Source organism: Crocodylus siamensis, chromosome 5 (genome assembly GCF_052110815.1).
Source record: "Crocodylus siamensis isolate JL-2025a chromosome 5, ASM5211081v1, whole genome shotgun sequence".
Classification (NCBI taxonomy): domain Eukaryota; kingdom Metazoa; phylum Chordata; order Crocodylia; family Crocodylidae; genus Crocodylus; species Crocodylus siamensis.
The window spans coordinates 90,503,238-90,531,151 of NC_143399.1; the positions used below are offsets into that span (position 1 = coordinate 90,503,238).

The 27,914-nt window shown below is 42.2% G+C and overlaps 1 protein-coding gene across 1 annotated transcript in view; it reads right to left on the reverse strand.

Moving 5' to 3' along the window:
* Nucleotides 1–27,914, reverse strand: part of ABCA13 (ATP binding cassette subfamily A member 13) — a 377,080-nt gene that overhangs the window by 51,072 nt on the left and 298,094 nt on the right. Inside the window, 6 exon segments of the mRNA XM_090049781.1 lie at nt 1,338–1,492; nt 14,430–14,432; nt 17,117–17,226; nt 20,112–20,310; nt 22,374–22,627; nt 24,440–24,596. Coding sequence (XP_089905907.1) covers nt 1,338–1,492; nt 14,430–14,432; nt 17,117–17,226; nt 20,112–20,310; nt 22,374–22,627; nt 24,440–24,596 — 878 coding nt within the window.

Here is a 27,914-nt window from a genome sequence, read left to right on the forward strand (position 1 = left end):
TATGAGAGGCTGAGAGCCACAGGACTCTTCAGCTTGGAAAAGCACAGCCTTCAGGGAGATCTACTGGTCACCTATAGGTTTATCAAGGGTGCTCACCTGGATCTAGGGGAATGTCTGTTCACCAGAGCGCCCCAAGGGAGGAAAAGGTCAAACAATCACAAACTCCTTCATGACTGTTTCAGGCTGGACGTAAAGAAGAACTTCTTTACTGTCCAAGCCCCCAAGGTTTGGAATAGACTGCCACCAGAGGTGGTTGGTTGAAGCACCAACTTTGAACACCTTCAAGAAACATTTGGATGTTTATCTTGCTGGGATCCTATGACCCCTGCTAACTTCCTGCCCCTGGGGCAGGGGACTGGACTCAATCTTCTGAGGTCCCTTCCAACCCCAGTGTCTATGAATCTGTAAAACATCTGATGAAGTAGGCTGTTACCTATGAAAGCTCATGCCTCTCTGAACCAGCTAGTCCGCCCTCCTTTTTAGTAGACTTCAGGCTAACTTGGCCAATACCTTTCTGTTCACTGACTGTCAACAAAACCGTAGATAAGTACACTATAGGGATGTACTGCCCTTATGCATGACACCTTAACAAAGATTAAGAACCAGACTTACAGCACTTAAAAGAGCCTGCCGCCTAATTAAATAATAAAAGCTTGATTTGTTTTAAATTACATTTATGATCAAAAATATTCAATAACTTATGCAAGGCTTATAAATATTTAACAATGTTCTCTGAATTAATATACAGCCATATGAGACCTAAAAGAAGCTGTTCCCATCCACATCTGTATTAAGTGCCCTGATAGTGGAAGCCTGAAAAGAGTAGAGTTGTGCTAAAAGCTGGTCATAAGAAGGGAACTGCCATTTTATGAAGATGACAGGTAATTATAGCCAAGAGGTTTAATGCAATAACAATTATCCTGCAATATATTTTCCTCAGTGCAAAGGGAGCAAGTCTTCATGTTTGTGGCACTCTGCCCATCCTTAATCAAACCTAACAAGGTGGGTTGATAAGGAAAGGACTGAATGCTGAATTTTACGTGACTACTGAACTGCCCATAGGACACTGTTTGCACGGCAGCACCTTGTTAAAGCACAGCCCAATCCCAAGGCCCAGACCAGCTCTAATGAGTGCAGGGCCCAACTGAACGGCCAAAGATGTTTTGAACTAACTTCAAGAGCAAGGCCAATCCTTCAGCCAGCCAAATAACTGTGAACTCCATGTCACAATAGAGCAGCTTCAGGAATTCTGTCTGGTACAAGAAAACAGAACTGCTCTGTGATCTCTGTAGCACAACGTTGCCCTATCCAGTTTTGCAGAGATAAAACATGGATACCTGCCTTATGGATACATTGTGTTGGCACTCCACGTAGTCTGCAGTAATAATAAAGATGCTCCCAACCAGTTAGAAGTTCATCCAGGGCATCTTGCTGTGGGCAGTAGCCAATCAGAATGCCCTTAGAGATAGCAGACAGTATATCTATTTCAGACCTAGTTGAGAGAAAAGCAAAAAAGATTGAATACATTTTACATCCTCCCTTAGCCTTGGTATCACCGTAGACAGCATTTACTCAAGAGAAAACATTCTCACTTTCATCTGCCATGGTGAGGACAGGAAGTCACTTGGCCCAGCTCCCCTTTCTCCTAGTCTCACTAAATTCATTAGACAGTTTCCATTCCACTCCTTAATCCCATAGCCCTACCACACGTATCAGAAGCAGGAGCCTCTTTTCTAGCAGGCATCACATGCTACTGGTGGTTTGCCTACCCTGCCAACCACACCAAATGGAGACACAGCTACTCCTGGCCTCCATGCTATTAGGAGGCCAGGAGTAACCCAGTGCTTTTGTTTTGAACCACACACGCTCTACTGGTTTTTCAGTGTACGACTAGGGAGAGGGAAGAGATGAGATGTGGACTATTCCAGGAGGAACCTCCATAATCCCTACCATGAAATTCTTCCTTAGCTCAGGAGACTGACCAGGCATGAAGAATGTAGAATATTTCAGAAACTGAAAATTTCATAAGGCTTAGGATGGACTATAATGCCACAGGCACTAGGGTGTACAAACACAAAATGATGAGCAGACCCCCCAATAATTTTAAAAGAGAGTGTTTATATACATATGAGTGAGAAAAGTAAGAAAAGAGAGAGAACACTAAATATGTCAAACCCTCCCAAATGTCTAAGAAAACCAAAATAAACACAGAAATATTAAAAGCTTAATAGCTTAAAAAGAAATCACCCTCATTTCACTCTTTGGCCCAAGCTTTATAACTGTACATTACTAGAAATTGCATTCATTTCTAAGAAGCAAGCTTGATTGCAATGGTGTTTCATTACCCATAATGATGCTAAATGTACCCCATCTATTCCAATACCTAATCCAACACTCGGTGGTACTGATTTACATTTACAGGAAGGGATTCAGACAAACAACAGAGCTACAGACCTCACAAAATCAAGAAGCTGAGAAAAAAAGTCTGAGCTTTGGGAGAAAAACATTTAAACTGCATGGGTTTTTGCCACAGTGTTAATGAATTACTTTGAATCCTATTAATAAGCTTGAATACACAAATAATCATTTAGAAATGGACAAGTGAATTGTTCATATGCATGGTTCACAAATGCCACATTTGGTTAAAGTATAAATATGCATCTGATAGTCCTGAACAAGGCTCAACAGTCTGGGGAGAAAAGGAAAACACAAACTGTATATTTAAAATCAAACCACAGTATCAAAACTTATTTTAAATGCTGTCAAAAGGCAATTTACCATGATATGATGAACCTTTCTGATGACTAATTAGAATGGGCTTCTGGTCTTAATAGGAAAGACATGAAATTTTTAATACCTGTGTGGCTTTGGATGATGCCAAGTTAGTTAACAGCAAGCGGGGAGCGCTCTAGCAAAACGGAGACATGTGGCATAACAAAATGGAAGTCAGGATTTAACCCCTCCCCTTGTCCATGTTTAATTCAAAGGCTTTTATTTTTAATATAAACAGTAAGGAATTCCTCCCAGTGCTGATTTCCAGCATACCTAAATCAAATTAAATGTTCTTTTTAAAGTTATCTGCACCTCAGGGCATGGATTTTCTAACGTGAATCCATTTGCATAAAATCACAGACACAGTGGATCACTTCTTTAATAAACTCTGACACAGTGAAATTCTGTTTACAGTGAATTGCTTCCCAGGTTCCAAAGGCACCGCAACATGCACACACAGTCACTTTGAACTAAAATAAACACAGTATGGCCATAAGGCTGCTTGTTTTTAGCAGAGCTGCCCTCTTCGGATGGCTGAAGTCCTGGCTTGCAGCAATATGCAAGGAACATGCAAAGAAGGCCAAAATCAACCCTGCTATAACTTCAGCGGCTCCAGGAAAAAACTCCCATTGGAGATTAATTGAGTGCAGCTATTCTAGTAACTGGATAGGTAACTCCCAACTGGAACAGTTCCCTACCAGGCAGGAATTAAACCAGATCACTCTGCTGCAGCAAATCAACAAATGGTTAAACTTCCATTAAGCTCTCAATGTGAGAGAAGGTGTGACAGGGACATGCTTTGACTAGGGCTAGTTCTCCAGTTTGCTTTGGGGAGTAAAATCCCTTTAACTCCCATTAGTGAAACCCCCAGTTCCAAAAATCAACTAAGATCATGTGAAGAAATACAAGAGTCCCACTGATGACTACCTTCCATAAAGGACAATATTGCAAATGAATAGTTAGACACTGTCATAGGATGCACAAGGAAGGGCTACTGTAGATCTGGAACCTATATGGAGTTTCAGTGAGTACAGTCACTAAAGACATAAATGCCCAATGAAGTGGATCAGCTGTGCCGGTATGTGTCCCAGAACAGCCGATCCACTTCACTGGGCAAAACAAGTCTCCTGTTGTCCCACCTGTTGATCCTGCAGGACAATGGGTGATGTGTTCCCTACTTGTAGAGACATGCCCTGGGGAATCTCCAGGGTACCTCTCAGTAAGCAGGGCAGGCTGGCTTTAGTGCCATCTCATGGGTTAGTTTGCCAATCAGCAGACTGATGGTCCCAGCCCTGGAACTGGTGTCAAACTCTCGCCAGTGCAGCCCCAACCCTGAAACCACACTGGAGCATTCTGCACCCAGGAAATCCCAAATGGAGGAATCCAGGCAGAGGCCTGCTACTGCATGTCCCTAGTGCTCCTATTGACTTTTCTTATCCTGACAGACAGAGGCAGACAGAGGAAGAGAAGGAGAGTTGTTTTGCTTAAAGCTCTGTCCTAATCTTTTGTTGCTTGCTGAACTTGGCCGAGTGGGGAAAATGGTTTCACGCATTACTAACCTGAGAAGGAAAACACTCACCTTTGTAAAATCAACTAACTCATCAAGAAAACATATATTTCAAATTTGCTTCCTTATATTCCAGAAAAATGATGCCTTACAGCCATCCATGTTGTTACTCTTAAAGGCCTGCTCATAAGGTGCATTTGGAAAGGGTTAGAACTCAGAGCACAATTATCTTTATATTTTATTCTCGTGCTTTTTTTTTCTCTTGAACACACTTGCAGTATGCATTTTATAATCAGGCCATCAATATAAACAAGAGAAGAGCAGAGTAGAAAAAATGCAGCTGAAATGGCAGAGTCCAACCTCATTTAAAAGGCCCTGTGTTAGGCAGTTGGATCATACTTCTTAGCATAGTATTTCTCAATTTAATACCAAAAGGACATAGAGCATGTGGGGAGGGGGAGGATGACACAATTATTTAGGCCCAGGACCACATAGAGATCCTGACAAGCTGTCGTGGGCCAGGTCAGCACCCTGCCTTCCCTCCACAATTACTCACCAACTCCTTATGTGGGGTGGGGCCACAGGTGGGCAGATGGAGAGTAGTGTTTTAGAGTGGGAAAGCCAAATGAGGTTGGAATCACAGGGCAGGGTTGCAGGGTGGTGACTGCATGGGGCCAGGACCCAGGACAGAGCTGTGATCCACTTCCTGCATACCCCTGTCCAGGTGGGAGGGGGCAGGAGAAGGAGTAGAGGGTAGGGGGTCTTGCCCACATTGGGGAGGGCAATGACTGAATGCTAAATCCAGAGAGCTGGCCAGGGGCAAGCAGAGGGAGGGGCAGGGCAGGGGGCACATGCAGCAGAGCTTGCCTGGACAGTGCAGTCTGTGGCTGTCCCTGTGGTGCTCTACATGGGGCCGAGCCCCTCCCAGGACAGCCTGCACTATGCTTCTGCCTGAACCTGCAGGACTGGCCCCAGCCAGTTACTGGCAGGGCTGCTCCTGGTGTGGCTGCAGCCACCCTGGGGGTGCTGCTCAGCTCTCCTCACCTCCAGCGGCAGCTCGTCCTCCTGCCCCACTGCACCACTCTGGGAGGGGTGGAAGCTTCAGCCAGGCAGCTCCTGCCCCAGCATGTGGGGCTCCAGCTCCAGCTCCCAGCTGCCTTCCACCCACTCTGCCCACCTAGCACGAGTGGCCAAGTGGGTGGAAAGCAGCTGGGAGCTGGATCCACTCCCCCACGTTCTGGGGCACAAGCCACCCAGCTGAAGCTTCTTCCTATCCACAGTAGTGCTGCAGAGGCAGGAACAGGAGGAGGAGCTGCTGCTGGAAGCAAGGGATGCTGAGAAGCAGCCAGGAAGCTGCATCTGCATCAGGAGCAGCCCTGCTGGTAAGCTATGCAAGCTGACCCAGACTGGGGCTGGCAGGTGTGGGATGCCCTGGGCGAGGCTCAGCCCCATGTGGAGCACCACAGGGTCAGCCACAGGCCAGCTCCAAATATTTTCTCCCCCCCCAGCCTCAGGCCAGATCCAAGTGGTTGGCAGGCTGCATCCAGCCTGCAAGCCATATTTTGCCTCTCTCTTATATAGAGGCAAACATAGAGAAATCTACACTTATACATCCAGTTGTACTTAAGGATACTCAGACGCTGAGATAAAACAATCATCTATAAAACTTGCTAATAGGTTTAGCTAATACCTTAGAATACTGCAAATACTGGATCTAGGTATTCCCTATAGTAAAGTGTGGGAAATTCAGGTATATGCTACTTCACACAAAATAAACTTATCTAAGCAGAACTAGCAAAACCTAATGGAAACGCTGTAGTCACAGAATAGTAATTCTTTTTTCTACAATCCTTTTTATCTACGTCTCTACAGAAGGAAAGTAGTGGTGTTCTCATTTTACAAACACAAAAACTGAGGCACGAAAGGCAGCTTTTATCAAATGTGGTAACCTATACAGTGAAATAACAGCTGTATAAGGTACACTACCTCACTGTCTTATATGCATCCACCACTGTTCCTCAGTATTATGTTGGTACAAACTACCAAGCTATCCATTTCCTTGGCCAGTAACTTTCACACATATAGAGGGACTTGGCATTCTTTACCCATGTGTCCTGGTCTTTCAGACACAAAATAAGTAGAATCCTCACAGCAGCACAGAGCTCACCCATTCCTCTCTCTTAATGCATGCTTACGTAGGATCCAAGATGTTGTGCCCTGGTGCCCAAAGTGAGCATGATATGCTGAGGTATAGATGTGAAGGGTCTTGGACCCTGACCCTAGGTGGCTTCCTATCTATCTAAATGTCCAGTGAGAACCAGGTGCCAGCAGGCAGCATCTGAGTGGGGAACTAGCCACCAAGAGGTACAAAGGACAGAGGTGTAGTTGAAGTCCCATCCCTCTGAGTGACATAGGGCATTCCCATAGTATGGCAACAGCATCATTTCTAGTCAAGGATGCTGCCAAACCACACACTCCCACTTACATACTCCGAACCCAGACCAGACTCTTTTCCCATAGAGGAATGTTGTAGCAATAGGCAAAAGAGTGTTTGTTACCCTTGCCTCTCTAACATTCATGTGCTCTCTTCCATGTGGCCCCTCAATTTGGAAATCCCTCTTTCAGTGAGGCTACTATGCCACTACCTTTTCCTTTACATTTCTCAATTTTCTCCTTAAGTTTCTCTTCACTTGCTGCAAGAAGTCTATGCATTACAGAGAAAATGAAGATAAATAAATTAAACAAGAATCATAGGTGCACAATCCATGCTAAACAGCACAGCCCTTTGCACTGCTTCCCCTTATACTCCATTTTTCCCCATAATCCCGTTGCAGATTTCAGATTTCAGGATCTGTGGCTTGCGTGATAAGAACCAGACTGCCTTCTACTCCAGTGCGACTGTATGGTAAAGGAAGCCACATTATAATATAGAAAATTAATTCCAGAGAGAGATTTTCCATATCTTTAGTCTCCTAATCTGCAATATTGGGGATAATGTTACTTTACACCCTGAAATGCTTTCAGAAAGTTCAAGGCATGGGGAAAAGTTTTCCTATACATGCTGAGAGGTCATGTTATTTGCATGACTTCCAAAGTGCTGTATTTTTTTTTTATTAAAGACAACTAACAGGCATGTGGTCAAGGCAGCCTCGTTGGATAACATTTTTGGCTCACAGTTGTTTTCTCACTAATCTCTTTTTGGTATTTTAAATTTCCCTAGTTTGTTTCAGTAACCCTCGTACTTCAGGCTGTAAAGAAAAATATGCTGGGTTAATCTGGGGCCCTGAATTGGAAGACAATACAGAGTATAATAGAAAAAAACAGTGGACTGATTCTTGTTCATCTTACTTACATGAGAAGACCTGCCTACTTCAGGGAGGCTCTGCTGGTCAACAAAGCAAGCAGGATTTGGCCTTTATTTGTTATCATGTGATTAGAAATTTTACATGTAAGGATTAATATTCAGATATGCTAAGCACCAGGGGTGACTGGTGCCTCCTGAATCGGGGGCGGGGGGCTAGAATTTGTGGGCTGGCCCAGGGGCAGGGCAAAAGCCCCATATCCACACCTATACTTCTCTGCTGTGACTTAGTGCTCCCCCCCCACCCCAACAGGCTGCCAGCCCATGCAGCAAAAAAACTGCCCCATCCTGAGCAATGCCAAGTCAGGGGCCAATCTTGGTGGGACATGTGCTCCCCTTACCAGTCAGCCCTAAGCACTAGGGCTGTGCAAAACCATTTCAAAGGAACAGTGTTTCATTTTGTTTTGTTTCAAAGCACTGTTGTTTCATTTCTTCAAAACTTGCTGTTTTGACACCTTTCAATGTTTCACCTATAGGCTATAATGGGGAATCATGAAAATGCATATAGCTTTGTTATTTCTTGTCTGATTCAGATGAAAATTGCAGAGATCATATACCCTTCTAAGGGCATAATGCCTGCCAAGCTTCAAGGAGATAGGTGCAGGGGTTTCTGGGATACTGCACCTCAAACTACTAAAAGCAAAACTCATGTCACTTGCCAACAGTGGCAGCCTCCTGTCATCCTGTGTGCAGATCTGGAGGCCCACACCCCCGGCTGTGGGGCTGTGCCGATTCCTCCCGGGGGTGTGGGCCCCTGGATCTGTGGATGACAGAAAACTGCTGCTGCTGCCTGGGACCAGTGCAGGGTGCACCAGGAAGACTGGTGCTGCTGCTGGCCCAGCAACAGCAGCTTCCTGTCATCCCACCCACAGATCTGGGGGCCCGTGCCCCTGGGAGGAGTCCGGCAGTGCTGGGAGGGCAGATTGAGCTCTGTGGGCTGGGGGAGCCATTCAGAGCACAGCCCTGGCTCTCCATACCTCCTGCTGCTGCACTGTACTCTGAGCAGTTCCACCAGCCCCATGGAGCTCAGCCCAGCAGCTGGAGGACGTGGGAGAGCCAGTGGCAGAGCCACTCAGAGCACAGCCATGGTAAGCACAGCCTGGAAGCAGGAGGCTCCACAGTCCCATAGAGCTAAGCCTGGCAGCAGGAGGTAGGGGAGAGCCACTGGCCAGGGCTGTGCTCCAAGCAGCTCTGTCACTGGCTCTCCATCTGCCTCCCGCCACTGGGCTGAGCTCTATGGGGTTGGCAGAGCCATTTGGAGTGCAGCCATGGCAATCACAGCCTGGCAGCTGGAGGCTCCGCAGTCCCACACAGCTGAGCCTGGTGACGGGAGGCGGCCAGAGAGCCAGTGGCAGAGCCGCTTGGAGTGCAGCCCTGGTTTTGAGCACAGTGCTGGCCAGCAATTCTCCCTCACCTCCCACCACCAGGCCCAGCTTGTGGAGCTCTGGATTCTCCAGCCACTGGGCTCTGCTCACCAGGGCTGTGCTCCAAGTGGCTCCACCAGCCCCAGGGAGCTCAGCAAGGCGGCAGGAGAGCCGGTGGTGAAGCTGCTCTGAGCACAGCTCTGGCTCTAAGCGTAGTCCTGGCCAGTAGCTCTCTCCCACCTCCTGCTAGCAGGCTCAGCTCCATGGGGCTGGCGGAGCTGCTCAGAGAGCAGCATGGTGGTGGGAGGTGGGAAGGAGCCTCTCCCCTGCCTCCTGCCACCAGACTCATCTCCGTGGGTCTGTGGAGCCTCCAGCCACCAAGCTGTGCTTGCCATGGCTGTGCTTGGAGTCAGGGCTGCATGCCAAGCTGCTCCATCAGCTTCACTGAGCTCAGCCCGGCAGCGGGAGGTGGTGGGTGAGCCAGTGACTCAAAATGCATCAAAACAGCTTTGAAACAAAACACTCATCAAAATTTTGCACAGCCCTACTAGGCACTTATATCTCCCATTACCATGAAGGCTCAGCAGCTCTGAAAAAACAGCTTTTTGCAGTTCTTTATCATTTGTTTTAATGTTGACTCATTTGCATGAGGTTTGATTTTTATAACTTTTTTCCAAGCAGTACACGAAGAAAGTAAAGGTAGTGATATACATGGTACTTCCAAAGCTTCAATGGAGATATAAATTCCATTAATTAGTCAAAATGAAATATAAATTTACAAATGATTAGAGAAGTTAGATATTCCATTGTGCTCTTAACTGCACATTAGAGTCAGTGCCTACTAATGCTTAATTAACATTATAAAAAATCAAGGTTAAAAATGCAATTAATATAACTATGCTAAGTTATAATTAAACTAATTATCCTGATATATAGTATAACAACTACCATCTCAAATATTATATTGATGCAAATTTATTCTGCCTTTCAAGTAAAGCTATTTGAATTGCACTTTTAATTATATATTGAGTTGAATATCATAACCCTGAAAAGAACCCAAATTTTGGTCGAAAAGAACTCTGGTACTTTTCACTCATTGGAGATGTATTCTTTGGCCTTGTGACCTTTTATAACATGACAAAGAATGTGAGTTACTGCATTAAAGAATCTCTCTGCACACAGTAGAGGTTTAAATTTATGGGAGAGGAAACTAAATTGGTCACAATAGAAAAAATGTCGGATACTGACTACTTTATCTACTGGCTTTAATGGGACTTGTGAGAAGAACATCCCTCCCCATCTAAATCTTTGTTACAAGGGCTCCAATTCAACAAACTGCATAAGCCCAGGACTACCCTTGAGCATGGTTAAGTCCATTTCTATTCAGTATGTGCTTACGTTGCAATGACCTAAGAGCCAATGACATTTTCAAATCTTTTTACACTGATCTCTCACTTATTTTCTCAGATAAGCTTTGCTATCTCTCCAAAGACTAGTGCCTAGCCCTCCTCAGTAGAAAGAGACTGTATGTGTTCGAGGACAGTGGTGAGGGCAAAAGAAAGGAACATAATTGAAGTTGGGCAGAATCTGATGCACGCTCAACAAAAGTAAATAGTATTTCTGTGTAATGTCTTTTTGCATGGCAAGGCAGATCTTAAGGGTGATGCCTGATATATGCACAGCCATTTCCTTCCTCTTCTGGCTAGGCAAGTCTCTGCTTTTATTTGTTAAAAAGATCATACTGGTTATTGCTCCTGGTTCACACTAGTTGAAAGCCTATACTGTCAGAAGCAACTGTAGTATATTCAAACGCAGTCGCTTGGGTATCAGCAGCAGCCTAATTGTGACACCAAGGAGTTTGGCACAGACTAATCTGAATCTGACACACAGCTATAGTGGAAATGATTAAAAACTTCCTATCAATGTCAAGCACACATTTACAGGGTAGTCTAATATGATGTTGCTGAAACTTGAAAACTTCTGTGTCCAAAGGGTATCCAAAGAATGGATACATACCATTATTTATAACATAGGACCTTTGGGTATTTTAACTCTATTTATGCAAAGTATTTCCCTTATTATGGCTAGCACTTCTGACTATCAGTGGGGTTGTCAATAATTCATTATCACAGTGCCTCATTTCCACATATTTCAAAGTGATGGCTTGCAGTGTTTCTCCTTGGCTTTCCTGAGCATGAGGTTGTAGCAAACCCAAAGAGCAAGGCACTGTATATAAAATAATTACTGTGTGCAGAAATTATACATAATATCATTTGGACAGATGCATCACTGAACTATGCCAATGCTAATGAGATGCATATGACAAAAAGACAAAACCATTTCCAAGTACCACATTGCTATTACTGTGGCAAATTTCATTGTGATTAGTGCTAAATTTGTATTGTTTCTCTTAGTGGAGCATTTTTATTAAATCTCAATTACAAGTAGAATATGGTTGGAAAGGTTATAATTCGCCTACAGCTTCTTTATCTGAAAAGGCATAATGAAATAATAATAATAAAGAAAGTAATCCTTTGGTATACTAATTGTTTAACTTGTTATTAAGTTTCCCACCCATCACAGTAAAACTTAAACTTCTTGAAAATAGATGTTTACTTTGGGATGCAGAAAAGAAAAAATGAATATAATGCCACTGAAGACCTGAAAAAATGAATATAATGCCACTGAAGACAATGCAATTACAGGTAGGATTAATTTGCATTTATGAAAAATAACAACAACAAAATGTTGTTCTGTTACTAAACCACTTTGTGCTATTAAAATGAGCAACATTGTAAAATATTATTTGCTTTCCACTTTTCTATGCATTTCATTCACCTGGAATGATAAATCGAAAAAGTCAATTTACTATTTGATTTCTCTGAGCTACCACAATGTATTTAGCTGTCAAAAACTTAAAATTTTTGCTTGCTCTCTTTAAAAAAATTGATAAAACCTATTTGGATTTATATATTTTTTGTTTGGTTGTTTTTTTAAGTCCTCTGTTCTGCCTTTCAGAAACCGTAGATTTCATAGACATTAGGGCTGGAAGGGACCTCGGAAGATCATAGAGTCCAGCCCCCTGCCCCAGGGGCAGAAAGTCAGCAGGGGTCATAGGATCCCAGCAAGATAAACATCCAGATGTCTTTTGAAGGCGTTCAGAGTAGGTGCTTGAACCACCTCTGGCGGCAATCTATTCCAAACCTTGGGGGCTCAGACAGTAAAGAAGTTCTTCCTTCCCAGGTCTTTCCCAGTCTCTCCTGTTGGAACTGTCCAACTTTGCACAAATTATTTATTGAAACAAAAACTTGAACCCAGCCGAGTCCCCTAACCAATTCCCATATCCCAGCTAAGTGTTCCAACTACCATGGTATGAAGTCAAAATTTATCTGCCTTTCTCAGTCTCTTGGGTTGGGTTCACCAGTGAGAAGTGAAAGGCTCAGCTGTTTTTGCATGGTCTTGGAGTGACTTGGAGGACTTTTGGGATGACTTTTGGTGTGTGCAGCAAAAGCAATAACTATTGCCCTCCATAAACATGCTACCGGCACCTTTTGACAGTGGTAAAAACAAAAACTATGTACACTCCACTCTACAGAGTAAAAGTTCAGGCATTCACCTGGGGTACACTGCAACATGTGCTCATACTACGGCAGAACTTGCCTTTTACTTGCTTTACCTTACATGTTATTTTACTGACATTAAGAGCTATTTACAATTTTTTTTTATGTCCAGTCTGAAACTGTCATGGAGGAGTTTGTGACCGTTTGACCTTGTCATTCCTTGTGGCACTCTGGTGAACAGACGTTCCCCCAGATCCTGATAAGCACCCCTGATAAACTTATAGGTGGCCACCAGATCAGTTCTGAGCCTGCACTTTTCCAGGCTGAAGAGTCCCATAGCTCTCGGCCTCTCATCATAAGGTCTGCTTTCCTGACCTCTGATTATGTGCATGGCTCTCCTCTATACCCTCTCAAGCTTCTCCATGTTCTTCTTGAATTGTGGAGCTCAAAACTGGATGCAGTACTCCAGCTGCGGCCTCACCAAGACCAAGTACAACAGAAGAATGATGTCCTGGGATTTACTGCTCCCCACAGGTCCAGACCAGTGCAGAGTATTCCTCCTTGTAGGTGGATCCAGTCCTCCATCCTTTGTAGTTTTGTCTTTTTAGACTCCAGAGGTCCACTAGTTCCCTGGAGAGCCAAGGGGGCTGCTATGCCCTTTTACTGCCTTTCCTCCAAGATGGGATAGATTTTGCTTGCGCATTCAGGATCGCTCCCTTGAGGAACAAACACTCGTCCTGAACTCCCCTCCCTTTTGGTTGTGGCCCTTTAGGGCCTCCATGACAAGCCTCCTGAACTTGTCAAAGCCAGCTTTCCTGAAGTTCAGGACTTCTGTATTGCTGACTGACTTGCCAGCTTTATGGCAGATGGTGAAGGTGATCAGCTCATGATTACTGTCACCCAGCTTCCCTTCGATCATTATGTCACTTATTAAGTCATCCCCCATTGTCAGAACCAGGTTGAGCAGCACTTTACCTCTTGTCGGCCCTTCTTGCGTCAGATAGAGCTCATCCACGCACAAGAGCAAGCTTTGCAACCACTTGGATTTGGCCAAGCGCTCTTCTCACAAGATGTCTGGGTATTTGAAGTCTCCCTTGACAACCATGCACCGGGAGTGTGCAGCCTCAGCCAATTCCCTGGCAAACTCTTGGTCAAGCTCTTGATCTTGGGTCTGAGGTCTGTAGTAGATTCCCACCATTGTGTCTCCTGTGCCGTGTTCCCCATGGATTTTAACTCAGAGGGTCTCTAGTTGTCTACCCTGGGTGTCGGCTTGCAGGGATGCGTAGCTTTCCTTGACATAGAGCGATACATCCCTGTCCCTTTTGTCCACTTGATCCCTCCTGTACAGGGTACAGACATCTATACCTGTGGCCCAGTCATGGCTGGAGTCCCACCAGGTCTCTGTTATCTCTTATGACATCATAGTTATTTATGTTAAGTAGGAGGACAAGTTCCTCCTGTTTATTCCTCAAGCTCCTGGCATTTGTGTACAGACAGGCAAGCGTCCCTTTGGAGGCACCTGCCTTGCCCGCAGCTCTGTGTGCTTGACATTGATAGGATATTTTTTAATCATTTCCACTATAGCTGTGTATCAGATTCAGATTAGTCTGTGCCAAACTCCTTGGTGTCACTCCAGGGCTGGGACAGAGGTGAGCTTCCTTAAGTGCCCTGGCCTGCTGGCTTTGCAAGGGTTACTCAGAGGGCCAGCAGTGGCAGTAGTGCCCCCATCCCCCAGCAAGCTTAATTTATCCAAAAGATAAGAAGTTTGAACCAAGTTCAAACCCAATCCAAAACATAGGAAGTTTCAGGTTTCCCTATTTTCTTTTGGTCCGGGACTTTATATTGGGAAAGCGGGTATAGAACACCTTCTGAAAACCAGGTTTCTTCAAAGAACCACATTTGGGAATCTTGAATTTAAGGCTCCCAAACTCATAGGTCATTTTTTCATAGATTGCATAGACTTAAGGGCTGCAAGGGACCTCTAAGATCATCTAGTCCAGCCCCCTGTCCCAGGGGCAGGAAGTCAGCTAGGGTCAAAGGATCCCAGCAAGATAAGCATCCAACTGTTTCTTGAATGAGTCCAGAGTAGGCGCCTGCACCACAGTGGGAGGGAGTCTATCCCAGGTCTTGTGGGATAGGACAATAAAGAAGTTTTTTCTTATGTCCAGCTTAAAATGGTCTTGGAGGAGTTTATGACCGTTGGTCCTTGTTTTTCCTCGGGGCACTCTGGTGAACAGATGTTCTCCCAGGTCCTGATGTACACCCCTTATGTACTTATAGGCAGACACCAGGTCCCCCCTAAGTCTGCACTTTTCCAGGCTGAAGAGTCCCATGGCTTTCAGCCTCTCTTCATAAGACAAGAACTTTGGTTTTAATTGTATGAAGGTATTGTAATACAACAGCACAAAGGAAAAATCCCCACCCTACACCATGACCTTCCAAAATTCATTGCTCCCAGTTACTACTATTCCCACTACTAATGAATCAGGCCTTTAATAAATTGTTAAATTTGTTCATTACTGTCTGCTCAAAGTGGTCACAGCCAACTCCTACCACCACTGCTTCTGGCATGGGTTTCCCCAGACGTGGGACCAGCTATCCTAGCCAGTGAAGTGGAGAGCAAAGCAAGGGTTCTCTCCTGCTCCCTTGGGGGGATATTAGATGTCTCCAACTGATTCTCTTAGTTCCTGTGCACCAGAAATGTCTGGGCTTTGGGCAGCCTCAGGTAGGCAATGAAAAGGAAAGGGCTCCTTACAGCCACTTCCAGTTCATTTTTCCCTCCAACACAGAGCTAGGTATAATATACATGCCTTGCACTAGCCCAGGTTCTATACTCATAAATAAATAGAATTCAGACTCCTTTCCTCATTTGTTTGCCTCACATATTTATTCTTCATAAACAAAACTTTAAGCCCAGGGAAGAAAAGATTTCTGAAAGTTCATTTGACCTTCCTGATGCAGCACAAGCTACTGAGTGCACAGAATCCTTGGACAGCATCTTTCACAGGAGCAAAAACCATTTCCATGACTCAGTGAATGTTCATGCTCTTTTTGCCTCTAAACACTAACTTAAAGTAGGGCTGCTGAAGAGCAGGGACTTGGTTGTAGCCATTCCATTTTCAATAACTGTTTAGTGAAGCTGCAACTACCAACACAGTTCAGAACTTCCTAGATTTGGGAAATGTTTCTGACACTGTTAATAGGTTAACAGCTACCAACCCTATCCAGCTCCCTTCTTTCATTCGTCCATGTGTAAATGTATCATATTTTTTGATGGCATTTCCTATTTAGCTTGGTGGTTTTGTTACCAGCCTGTTTGGGCCCTTTCCCCCCCTTGCATTATGAAAGGTTATAAATGAGAGCACTTGTTTCAGCTATAACCATCTTACCTTACATCTCTGACCTTTTGTCCTAATCTTTTCTTACACTAGCCATACAAGCTATGCTTTTGTGTTTGTTTGCTTTTTCACATTTTTTATTTCTTCTCTAGAAAAAAATGTTGCAAATGATAAGCACCATAATGAAGGCAATAAATTGCATTTGGGGAATGTTTTTGATGAATAGCAATAAAAATGGAACTCTGAAGGGACTGAAACTATTCATGAATTCAGGTCAAATTTGCCTAATCATTTTTGATGAGAAAAATGGTAAAACTTTTTAAAAATACTAGAAGACTGCTTTTCAACATTCTCAGAAAAATGTTTCATTTCAGAGTACCACCACATTTCATTTCAACATTAAAAAAAAAAGAAAAGTTTCAACTTTTCTTTTCAAAATGTAATTTATCTATTTAAAGTATGACCTAACTGAGAAAGATTGGGAACAGGTTGAAAAGACAGTAAAATAATAAAAAATGAACATTTTTGTTTTGGGATGAATTAGATATTTCAGGCTGACCCACAACATAATATTTGCATTTTTTATTTTGTTAAAAAAAACCAGGAGAAATTGTTTCAATTTGATCCATACTGATATTTTTATATCTAATTTTTTACTTTAGCCACTGAAACAAAAAATCTATTGATCACCCAGCTCCATAGCTCAAATTAACGAATACATAAAGGCATGAATGAGGTCCTTTTGCCATGGAATATCCCTTCTCTCACTGATCACCTCTCCACATGATGATCAATTAAAAAACATGGGGGTTTTACAGAACATTTAAAAATGATCCCAAATGAATACCACTCATCAGCTTCATAGTGAAAACCACTCAGTATGAAATTGATTTAAAGGGATTGGTATATATACCTATAGATATACATGGTGACATTTCCTACCTCCCACTCAATTGCTATTGAGCAAATCCATTTCCAATTAACTGAGCTGCTAGTTGGGATTAAATAATGCTAAACTGCTTAACCCAAACAGCCAGCTTTAAAAGAGCTCCTGCCTCACTGGAGACTGTAATAATAACAGTGTAAATTTGAAGAGTACAAAACCATTCTCTGCAATATAATACAAAAGGCTAGGTGTCATGCTGAGGCTCCCTAAGTTTTGATCATTAACTCAGTCAAGTAGCAATATTCTGATCAAGCTCTGCAATATTTACCCTGTTGGGGTCCTGACCATAGCACACCCTGCGGTGGGGGTGATGTCTCCAGTCAGCATCTTAAACGTTGTACTTTTCCCAGCTCCATTTGTACCAAGCAATCCAAAGCACTAGCATAGAAAACATACAACAATACAATCATTATATTTGTAAAGGTATTGTAGCTAACAGTATAAATATTTAATCATTCTTTACACTTGAATAGATTATTTGTAAGGATATAAATGTATATGCATATACACATACTCATGCATACACAGAAGTGACAAAAATAATTTCAGACTTCTTTAGGCTCCTTGAAAAAGGAATTCAGTGAAATTAAAGGAAAAAGCAGTGCAGCATAAAAGTTATTCTGATCATTGGTGAATAATGCCAAAAAGTGCCCAAACAACTTAAAGCCAGGTTTCTTTGACAGTCCTATTCAGTAACTATATACAGCTACTTATGATAACACAAGTAATGTATTTTCCTTTTAAGTCATAAGAAAGGAAAAAAGCAGAAATAATAAAGGTTTGTATGTGTGTATGTACTCCATCTTTTTGCTGGATGATGATAGTTAAGGGTAAATGAATGCATACAGTCTATGTTTTCTGCTTCTTGAATACTGTTCTTTGAAAATGGGATAAAAACTCAAAATTTGCAAGGTATGCATTTTGTCATTTCCAGTCTGCTGTTTAGAGACAGTGCCTAAACCCAGAACAAATGTACTCATACACACACACACTGGGTATCTTCCCAACCCCTCATGGTTCACAGAACAGGAAAAGAGAAATTTAACCACAGATTTCTGGATAAGGAGTATCCTGCCATGCCTGTAAGGCTCATTGGTAGAATGGCTGTGGCACGTGGGAGAGGTTTATTTAACTAGCACAGCTTTTGCTTCTATTACTACAATGATACATGTTCCAGTGGATTATACACAGCACTGTTACAGTCTTGCTATGAGGAGAAAACATACCAGTTATTTAAACTGGTCTACTGCTTTAAAAAGGCATTTCTAACTAAGCAAATTCTCCTACAAAATATTACAATTTCAGTTATAAACTGCTACTGAATTTTAAAAACATATTATTAGAATGCTTCATATTAAAAAGAGAGGGAGAGGAAGAAGAAACTAAACATTTGAAACTCAGGCACCTGAAAGTTACAAAACATTTAAGTGTCAGGAATTTCAGAGAGTTATGGCTTTGTAACTAACTCTGATCTTAACCTGCCCTTGATACCAGTTTTCTGCCCATGGCTCTAGAATCCACTTAACTGCAATCACTCTACTGCTAAAAGAAGATGCTTCCTCTAAACATAGCAATAGCATGCAGGAAAGCAATTTAGGGGTTAGCTGAATATTTGTTCTACTACATATTTGACATACCATCAAGCAGATAACTTTTATAGTGAAGTTAAGAAATGGTTTTCCTGACTTTGTGAATGTGTTCAATTGTTGGAATCTATTCTAATCCCTCATCGAGACAAACCTGAGATCTTTCATGGCTTTTAAATAAAAAAAGATAAGGCCCATGCACAAAGCACACATACAATCCAGAAATGCCAACAGCCTATGTCCAGTGCCTTCTCTTCAGATGTAGATGGCCTAGGTTCGAACCCTTGCTCCAAACTGGACACTGGAATGATCTGAACTGAAGTCTTCCATTTCCCTGGTAAGCCTCCGGCCAGACTACAGGGTACACTTGGACTGGTGCTTCCCAGTCTCTCCTGTTGAAACTGTCCAACTTTGCATAAATCATTTATTGGAACAAAAACTTGAACCTAGCCGAGTCCCCTAACCAGTTCCCATATCCCAGCTAAGTGTTCTAACTACAATGGTATGAAGTCAACATTTATCAGCTGTTCTGTCTCTTGGGTTGGGCTCACCAGTGAGAAGTGAAAGGCTCAGCTGTTTTTGCATGGTCTTGGAGTGAGGACTTTCAGTGTGCGCAGCAAAAGCAATAACTATTGCCCTCCATAAATGTGCCACTGGCACCTTGTGACAGTGGCAAAAACAAATAACTATGTCCACTCCACTCTACAGAGTAGAAGTTCAGGCATTCACCTGGGGTACACTGCAACATGTGCTCATGCTATGGCAGAACTTGCCTTTTAGTTGCTTTACCTTGCAAGTTAATTATTTTATTGAAATTAAGAGCTATTTTCAATTTGTTTTAATGAAGTGGCATAACTGGTAAATATATTTACATTACTAATAACCACCTCTAAGTTAGGCATTTCCAAGTAGCTGCTGACAAACTACATAAAAACCCCAAATGTCACACACTGGACTCCCACCTCTTCTAACTGGTTTTTCACCTTCTCCTCACATATATAAAGAATTTTTGCTGCATTTTTTAATCTTATGGCTGCATGGCCCTTTGAACATTAGGGAAAAACAACTAACAGAAAAAAATCCCCACAAAAACTCCAACAAAACAGCTAATGCTGCTCTGGCATTTTAGAGCCTTTAGTGGCTAGAGTTTCATAGGCTTAGTCAAAAGATACTGAGACTATTCTAAGAAGGCTAAATCTTAAAGTTTCACTTGGCTTTTTTTCTTTCCTAACTCAGGTAAGAATTGTATTGAAGCCACTGTGAGTTTCACCCAGGGACAATTCAGGATTTAGCCTGGGGCTTGTGAATTTTTTCACTAGATCTATTAAGGAGTTCAGCACCTAAAATAGCAGCTATGGCAGCGTTTTACTTTTCATGTTATGGTTTAACTCAGTAAGACTAAAACAAAAGAAAAATTGTGTGACATACAAAAAAGCTTTAAGACAAAAAGTGAATCATCATTCCCTGAAAAAACTGCATCTTAAATATTATCACTTTCTCCTCACCAGTGCTTTCATTTCCAACTAATGTTCTCAGAAACTACCACAATTGGAAGTCTTTTGCTACTAACCACAGAGCCTTTGTTTCACACATTCTGAACATGCCCAAACAATTGCTCTTGACCACACAATTTGAAATGAAAGGTAAAGAAAGGTAAAATAAAAAGAGCATTTTTACCTCCCCCCTTGGAATTCCCAAGCTGATGTCTTTCACAGCAGTGCTTCTCCTACTGAAACCACGATACAATTTTTTGAGGTTATATAGCAGAAGGACATCATTATCGTTACTAGTTCTTCCACCAAAGACCCTCTTTCGTTCCATTGCTACATCTATGTCTTCTGAAGGATTGACTGTGCTGCTGATGGAACAATGGCCCCTAAATGAAGAACACAATGAATGCCAAATGGCAAATTACACCCTATTATATTACAAACATCTAAAAAAAGGAGCACTTGTCTATTTATAGTTGCATTATGGTTCAGGCATTCAAATCTCAATAGAATCCAATGGGTGCACTGATCCTGAATTTTCTCTTTCCAATTCCCAGTAATTTTGAGGAGCAAAGTCCGTATTTCATTTCTTATATGGAAAGAGATTACATTCAGTTCTTTTGGGGACACAGGAATGGTGAAGGGAGGCTGAAAGGTCATTTTGATATGGCATTAAATCTTCTCTATAAGTTGAAAATAAGCTCAAGTGAGATGTGAGAAGAAGCAATTCTTGCAATATGGGAGCATGGAAAGAAAAATGCACTTAGGTACTAGACAGGTTTGTAAAAAACAACAACAACAAAAATGATGTTACACGTTCCAGGTTAGCTCAAAATGAAACCTTCTTAAGAAATACTTGCTATGCTCTTTTCTAATGTAGATGCATGTTAATGGGGAAAGGAAGAAAGAGAAGACACACAAGCAAAATAAACAGGCAGCAACACAGGTGTCCCCAGGGAAAAACAATTCAGACCTTTTCTATTCATGGAAAATTAAATGAAACCATAGCACTTCAAAAGATGGTCTTGGAGAAGCTGGGAGTGTGAGGTAGCATCTCTAGAAATGTTGCAAGGGCTTAATGCTGAAATTAGGCCAGCTCTGAAGAAAACACATGTTATTATGATACAAAGCAGTAATGTGGGTATAGAAGTCTTGTGCATCCAAAATAGTCCTCTCTTACCCAAGGAAGAGGAACAAAAAGAGAGCTTGGAGAGTACACTCTCACTGTTCTGTACCAAGACGACAACAGAGAATGAACAACAGATACCACAAGGTTCATGATCTGTTGTACTACCATGTTCATGCCCTATGCTACTTCACAGCTCTTTCAAGTACAGTAGTTTAGTACAGCACTGTTGTCTTACTGTCCCCAGTGTTCTCTGCAATTCCACGTCAAATGCAAATGAGGAAATAGTGTTGTCTGATGCACCATTAAATCTCCACAACTGTAATGAGTCCAGGGTGACTGGAAGCCAGGAGAACATACTGAATAAGCCATTCTTCCTATTCCTATGCTCTGGTGCTGGCATTTTCCCCATAAACACAGTGGAAGCTTTTGTAGAGAAGGTGAAATAGAAAAGCAGCATTTTACATGAGCCACTGCCCAGAACCTGTTAGGTGTTGCTCTGTTGTTGCTCCTTTCTGCTCTGGGTAGCAGAGGTGGGCAAGCATCTAAACCAATGGGCTTTCTGCCATCTATAAATATTTGATTGTCTATTGGGAGCTGACTTGGTCATTTTGTACTAAATCATTACTAAGCTTTCACCTATGGAAATAATCAGGACTCCTACGTGTCCATCAACCTCTGATGAGGAACAGATTTTATGTTATATATATCTATATATCTTTTATATTATATATAGCAGGATCTAGCTTTAGGGAGCACAGGTCAGTGCAACATACTGCATTACACAAGAGTTCACACACAAGGAAAGAGTGTTTAATCATCCTAAAGTATTTTGCAGATGACTGCTTTGCAACATGATCTTTCAGTAAACAGGGATGAGGGAAGAAGAGAAACCTGCAAGCAAATAACAGAAGTCGACAGTTCCCTAACCATGTGTTTTTTTTCTGGATATCTGGTCGCTTAGAGGCCAGGAATTAATGTAAAAGAAAGAAAATCCAAGATGCTATACTGGCAAAATTCTTTTTGGATACTAGAACCAGCATTAGAACAGAGTTATATATTTTCTTTTCTCAGTTATTTGATTAAATTTTAAATGTTATGCTTCCTCTCACAACTTACCTTTTCAAGTTCTCTTTTCCAGCACATGTAACCGATAAAGATACAGAAATAGAAAGCTATAATACATGAGCTCATTAGAGCCAGATAGAATAGTGATCAGATATAGTCTATTTCCTAGTGTGCAGTAGGATTTCATTTCCCTTTTTCTTTGGGAAATTAGTTAATATCCACAAAAGCAGAGTGTAAATAATAGATGCAACAAACCTTGGTTTTTGCATCAGATCCCAGTGCAAGAAAACCCGCAGGAGAAGGAGGACTGTTCCCTGCAGGGCCATTTCCACAAAGATCCAACCAAGGAAATTCATCTCAAAAGGACTCACATAAGAATCAATTCCAAAATTACTTGTCAGGTCAAACTTGATTTGATTGTAGGAGAGTTCTATTAAACCCTGGCCCAAGCAGAATTGGGGGAAAACAATAAAAGCCCATTTGAAGATGCTGTAGAGATTCTCAAAACTCTGCAGAAGACGGATTTAGGGAGGGTTGGGCGAAGAGAGAAAAGGCAAAAACTTTGAATCACCATCCAACAGAAAAAACAAACAAAACAACAACAAATCAGTCATACCTAAAATCTATGAGCTTTATTCTAAACTCATCAGTATCTTAACTCCACTGTTTTTCAGTATAAAAATTATCCTTATTTGCACCAATCTGAAATATGAATCAAGTCCTAACTTCTCCACATTTTATTAGATTTATTAGATGGACATGCAAATCAATCCTTTGGCCTAGGAACCAGCTCTTATTCTATATTTTAGAGTTCCTAGCACAATGGAATCCTAGCATGTTGTGGTTCATAGATAATGCTAGATTACTACTACTGCTACATGATACAAATATTCCACAGCGGGCATGTCTACACATGCACCAATACTGCACAGTAATTTAGGTTACTTCCCCAAGAGCTGGAGTGTAATTCGATCTCTGATGCCCAGTTATAGTAACAGGAAGAGATAGCTGCTGGAAACCACTAAACGTTATCTATCACTTCTGTGAAGCTTTTGTTATATTCACAAAAATCTAATATAGAAACAAAATGTTTCTAGCTTCTTCAATAAAAATATTAAATGTGAAAGTCATGGTACCATAACAGGAGATATACAATTTAAGTGAGATTAGGTGCACTATGAGGAAACACTTGGTATTTCACCAATATATTATACATAATAAATCTGTTGACATAATGGAGGACAATGTAAGGATTACAGCCAGTTAAATCAGCTTTTCTGTGATCTTGCATTTCCCAGATCAGCATACTAAAAAATCCAAAGCAGATTCCTCTCCTAGTAAATCATTAAATCTAAATCCAAAATATAATCCAAATCTAGATTCAAACAAATTTCCCAGCCAAGCCTTTTACATATACAGTATAACCTCATAAATCCAGCATCCTTGGGACCTAGGCACCTGCCAGAAATTTGAAAATTCTGGATTTTTGAAACATGAGGAAAGTACATAGCCTTAGGACAATCTTCTTTGCTATTACACTATACAAGTGACTGAGCATTGTTGGAAACAATAGCTGCAGACTGACGAACAAAAACAATGGCAGCCGGAAAAGTGCCGAACTTCTGGAGAAATTTCTGCAGTATTGGGAAACTATTTTTAATGCAATAATGCAGTGTACTGTATTTTTTTAAGGTGACGGATTTTTGAGAATTCCGGAGTTTTAAAAGCCAGATTTTATGAGGTTTTACTGCATTTTGAAACATTAATTGTCCATCGTCTCCTCTTAATACACAAGCCTAATTTTTACCAAGTATAATGAAAAGTATATACGTGTGTTAATGAGCATATCATTATCCACACAATAAATGTCAGATCCTAGAAAAAATTAGCATATCGCTTATGTTAATATTATTCAAACAAATTTTGTAAAGCATATTATCTACTCAATAGACCTGAACAATTCTCATTATATGCAAATTATGAATTAACAGTCTGGAAAATATCAAAGTTTCAATTAAAGCTGGGTTTTTTTTCCCATTATTAGAGTGCAAACACTTTTTTGGTAAACATATGAAACAAAAATTAACCTTGGATGGTGCAAGAAAGTAGCTTTAACCTACTTTCATAACCTACAAAAGCTTATAGCCTATGAATAGCATCAAACTGATGCCACATCTGATGAAATAGGTTATAGTCTTCAGAAGCTTATGCCTTTTTGAGTGAGTTAAGTCTTTAAGGTGCTCCTCTGCGTGACAAAGCAGGCCACACAGTAATTTCTATACCACTTACAGGAAAAATTAAAGCTCAGGGCTTATACTGACCTGTGTTTTGGTAATTATAGCTAACAAACGAGGCAAGAGAGTCACCAGCATGGTACAAAGACCAAACACAAAATTTAAGGAGATGTAAGAAATGAAGGCTACATCTGAACTTGAGAAGAATCTGGACACAAAATACATCCATGGTAAAGCTGCATATCTGAAACGAGAAAAGCAAGTAGAACTGCAACATAAATAATTTAGGTTCACTCTGCTTCCTGATTCATCTGCTCAGTATCCTGGGCATTCCCCTAAAGAAAACACAACACCTGTTTGCTGATTTTAAGGTTTATAATCTCTTCCCTAAATTCTTCCTCCTCACTTTTATATCTAGCATATCATACTTTCCTGAATTCCACACACATATTTCCTATTTTGATACAAACAGATAACTCATTCTTTTAAATTTATCAGCTTCATATCTTTTCTTTCACTCTGCCAGGAACCTCACAACCTTTATTTCTGAATGATTACTAACCCAGGTAATTTTCAGTAGTTAGGCATCAGTGAGATATAGTAAAACACATTTGTTTAGGCATAAACCACAAGCTTCAAGCTATCACTGGTTATTATAATGACAACAAGCTGGAATGGAAACTAAGGAGCTCTGACCATTATGCCTAAATGATAGCATATGTCTGCTACAGACAGCACATTTAGTACAATTAATTATATATGGCAGACAATAATGGCTGGTACAGTGGTTGTCGTTAAAAACCAACAGTAACATGAAGTTACTGAAGAAACTACCAAAAGTATGGCAGCTATATTTTCTATGTAAATAATTAAATGAGTACAGAAAGCAAGACAAGAGAGATCATGGGCCCAGTTAGGGCTTCTGTCACCCATATAGGGTAAAAAGTTATCCTTTTATGACGAAGAGTGAGATGGCTCCACCAGACATTGCCCCCAAATGCAGCTCAGAGCAGTTAGCTATAGCCAAGTATGACTGTCCTACAAAGAACAGCTTATTGGATAGAAAATGCAAGCTTCTGTGTAGTTAAAAATGGGAGGACTGTATGCACAATGCAAGGAGCAGAGCCATTAAGGATGCACTAATGATTCAAAAAAAAAGGAAGAAAGAAAATAAATATGATAATATATGCAGTTTCATCAGCTATTACAAAATCAATTTGGACTTGAGCATTTTTAGGCATATACTCCAGATACACTCATTTTGCCTTGAAATCTATTTTTCTTTCCTACCCTGTGCCATCCGTCTATGAATATATCATGGTCTCTATGATAATGGTCCTATCTAGTCTTAACACTAGATTATGTCACACTTTTCAGTCAATTTATATCTGAGGATCTCCACATACTCAACAGAACCTGCCAAGCTCACTGAATCATAGGGGCGGTTTGTTCCTGGTACACAGAAACAGAAAAAGAAGTGACGTTTTCAAAATCTCAGAAGTTCGGGGCTGAATGAAGATCGCAACTTACATTCCTTGGCACTCAATTCTCTTTCCCTTTTTCCCTTCCTTCTTCTGCAGTTCCTTTAACTGGAGCTGGAAAATCACTAGTCCAAGGCTTGCTCCAAGTTACAACAATGTAACTACAGTATAAAACACTAGGTTCAGCAGAATGAAATAATTAAATGGAATTCATCTCGATTTAAATGTGAGCAGATTTAAACCTAAGTAGGCTACGTATGCTAAGCAATAAGACAGTTCATACCAGCCAGCCCCAGATTCTATTTTATCTACTTGCAACTGTTAGATTTTATTTTGTTTGAACTAATGATAGATCAGTCTGGATAGAAGTACATGAAAGACAATGCTGTAAAAACGGTTCTTCCAGCAAGCAGAGAATAAAGACAGCTAAGTCCTAAGCCTGAGAAGCTTTCAAAATATTGGTAACTTTGCTTGAATGAAATACAATGAGATGTTTTTAAAACATCATGTAGTTAAACTTCCTTCATACAATCTTTATCTTAGGCAGGGCAAGACTCACAAATCACAATTTTTCTGAAAAAAAGAAGGGAAAGTGTGCTACATGGAACATGGATACAGAGAAGTTATGTAAGGTCCTATATACTGTGTAGTGTAGGAAAAACCTGTGTAGGAGGATTGGGGATGGAGGAGATTGGGAAGAAGGCTCTCTATAAATAAATCAGTTTGTATACTACGGAGTTTCACAGAGGCAGGTTAAATTTCTGAATACTTGATTGTGACCGTACTTGTAAGAGTTCCTGAAAGTAAGACTTTTTCCATTGTCTCTGAAATCTACAAGTTATCTTCTTGGCTAGGGACAGACATTCAAAAAGCCAGAGCCTGAATTAGTTCAACCTTTGCAGCTTAGTTCAACCTGTCTAGGCTGAACAGTTTGTAACAGGATAAATATTCTCCTTGAACCAAGGCAATGCAGGCACATGCCTGAAGTTGCTCAGGCCAGAAGCAGGGGTGTGCTAAAGCAGGCCCTCAGCTGCAGGGAAGCTGTGTTGCCCGGGGAGTGGCCAGTCCAGGCTGATCTGGGCAGAGAGGGGTTTAATTCTTCCCTCTCTATCCCACCAACAGGACCAAAGCAAGGTCTGCCAGGCACTCCCCCCTCACTGCTGCAGCAGCAGGACACCATGGACCCTGAGGCAGACAGGAGCAGGGAAGAGAGTCAGTTTCCCCTCTATCCCCACTGGGAGCCAGGTCTGCCCACCGTTGCAACCGTGCTCCCTGCCCCAGAACAGGCCCTGTGCTGTCCCCTCCACTGGACAATGGAGGGAGGAGGAATAACCCATGTCCCTGCCCCTCAATCCGAAGGGGCCCTGCTGGCCAGCACCTGGCTGTGTCCCAACCCCGCTGCTGCAGCGGGAGGGGGAAGGCCCTCGTTGGGGGCAGTAGTCCCTGTCATAATGTGGGGGAGCGTGAGCCCCTTCCCAGTGGGGGTGCTGCACTGAGGGGCTGGCAGAGCTTCAGCGGGCTGCATGTAGCAGCACCAGGGTCTGAAGTAGGCCAAACCCCTGCAAGCTCGCTGCAGCATAGAGTGGCCCCTGCCAGGAAGGAGCTCATGTTCCATGAAGCCACGACAGGCCACTGTCTGTCATGGTCACTCACCACTTGCCACTCCAGCTGCCAGGCAGGGGCAGGGCTGCTCAGTCTGTGCTTTGGCCACTCCTCTCCAAGCCTGAGGGGGATTATTCAGCTGCTGGCTCCAAACAAAGGCCAAGCAGTGGCTGCAGCCAGGCCAGATAGACACCACTGCAGTGCCAGTGGCTGAATAAGATCCCTTCTTCTGGGAGGGGGCTTGCTCCAAGCACAGAGAGGCCACTGGGACCATAGTGGGGTCTGCCAAGTCCAGCTGCTGCCACTTTGTGGTTGGGGCCAGTGGCTGAATAAGCCCCACCCTGCCTAGAGGGGGCTCGCCCCAAACACAGAGTAGCGGTGGCTGGGCTGGACTGGGCAGACCCCACTGCAGTACCATGTGCCCAGCCTAGCCACCACTGCAGCAGCCCATCATGGCTTCCCAGAGTGTGAGCCCCTTC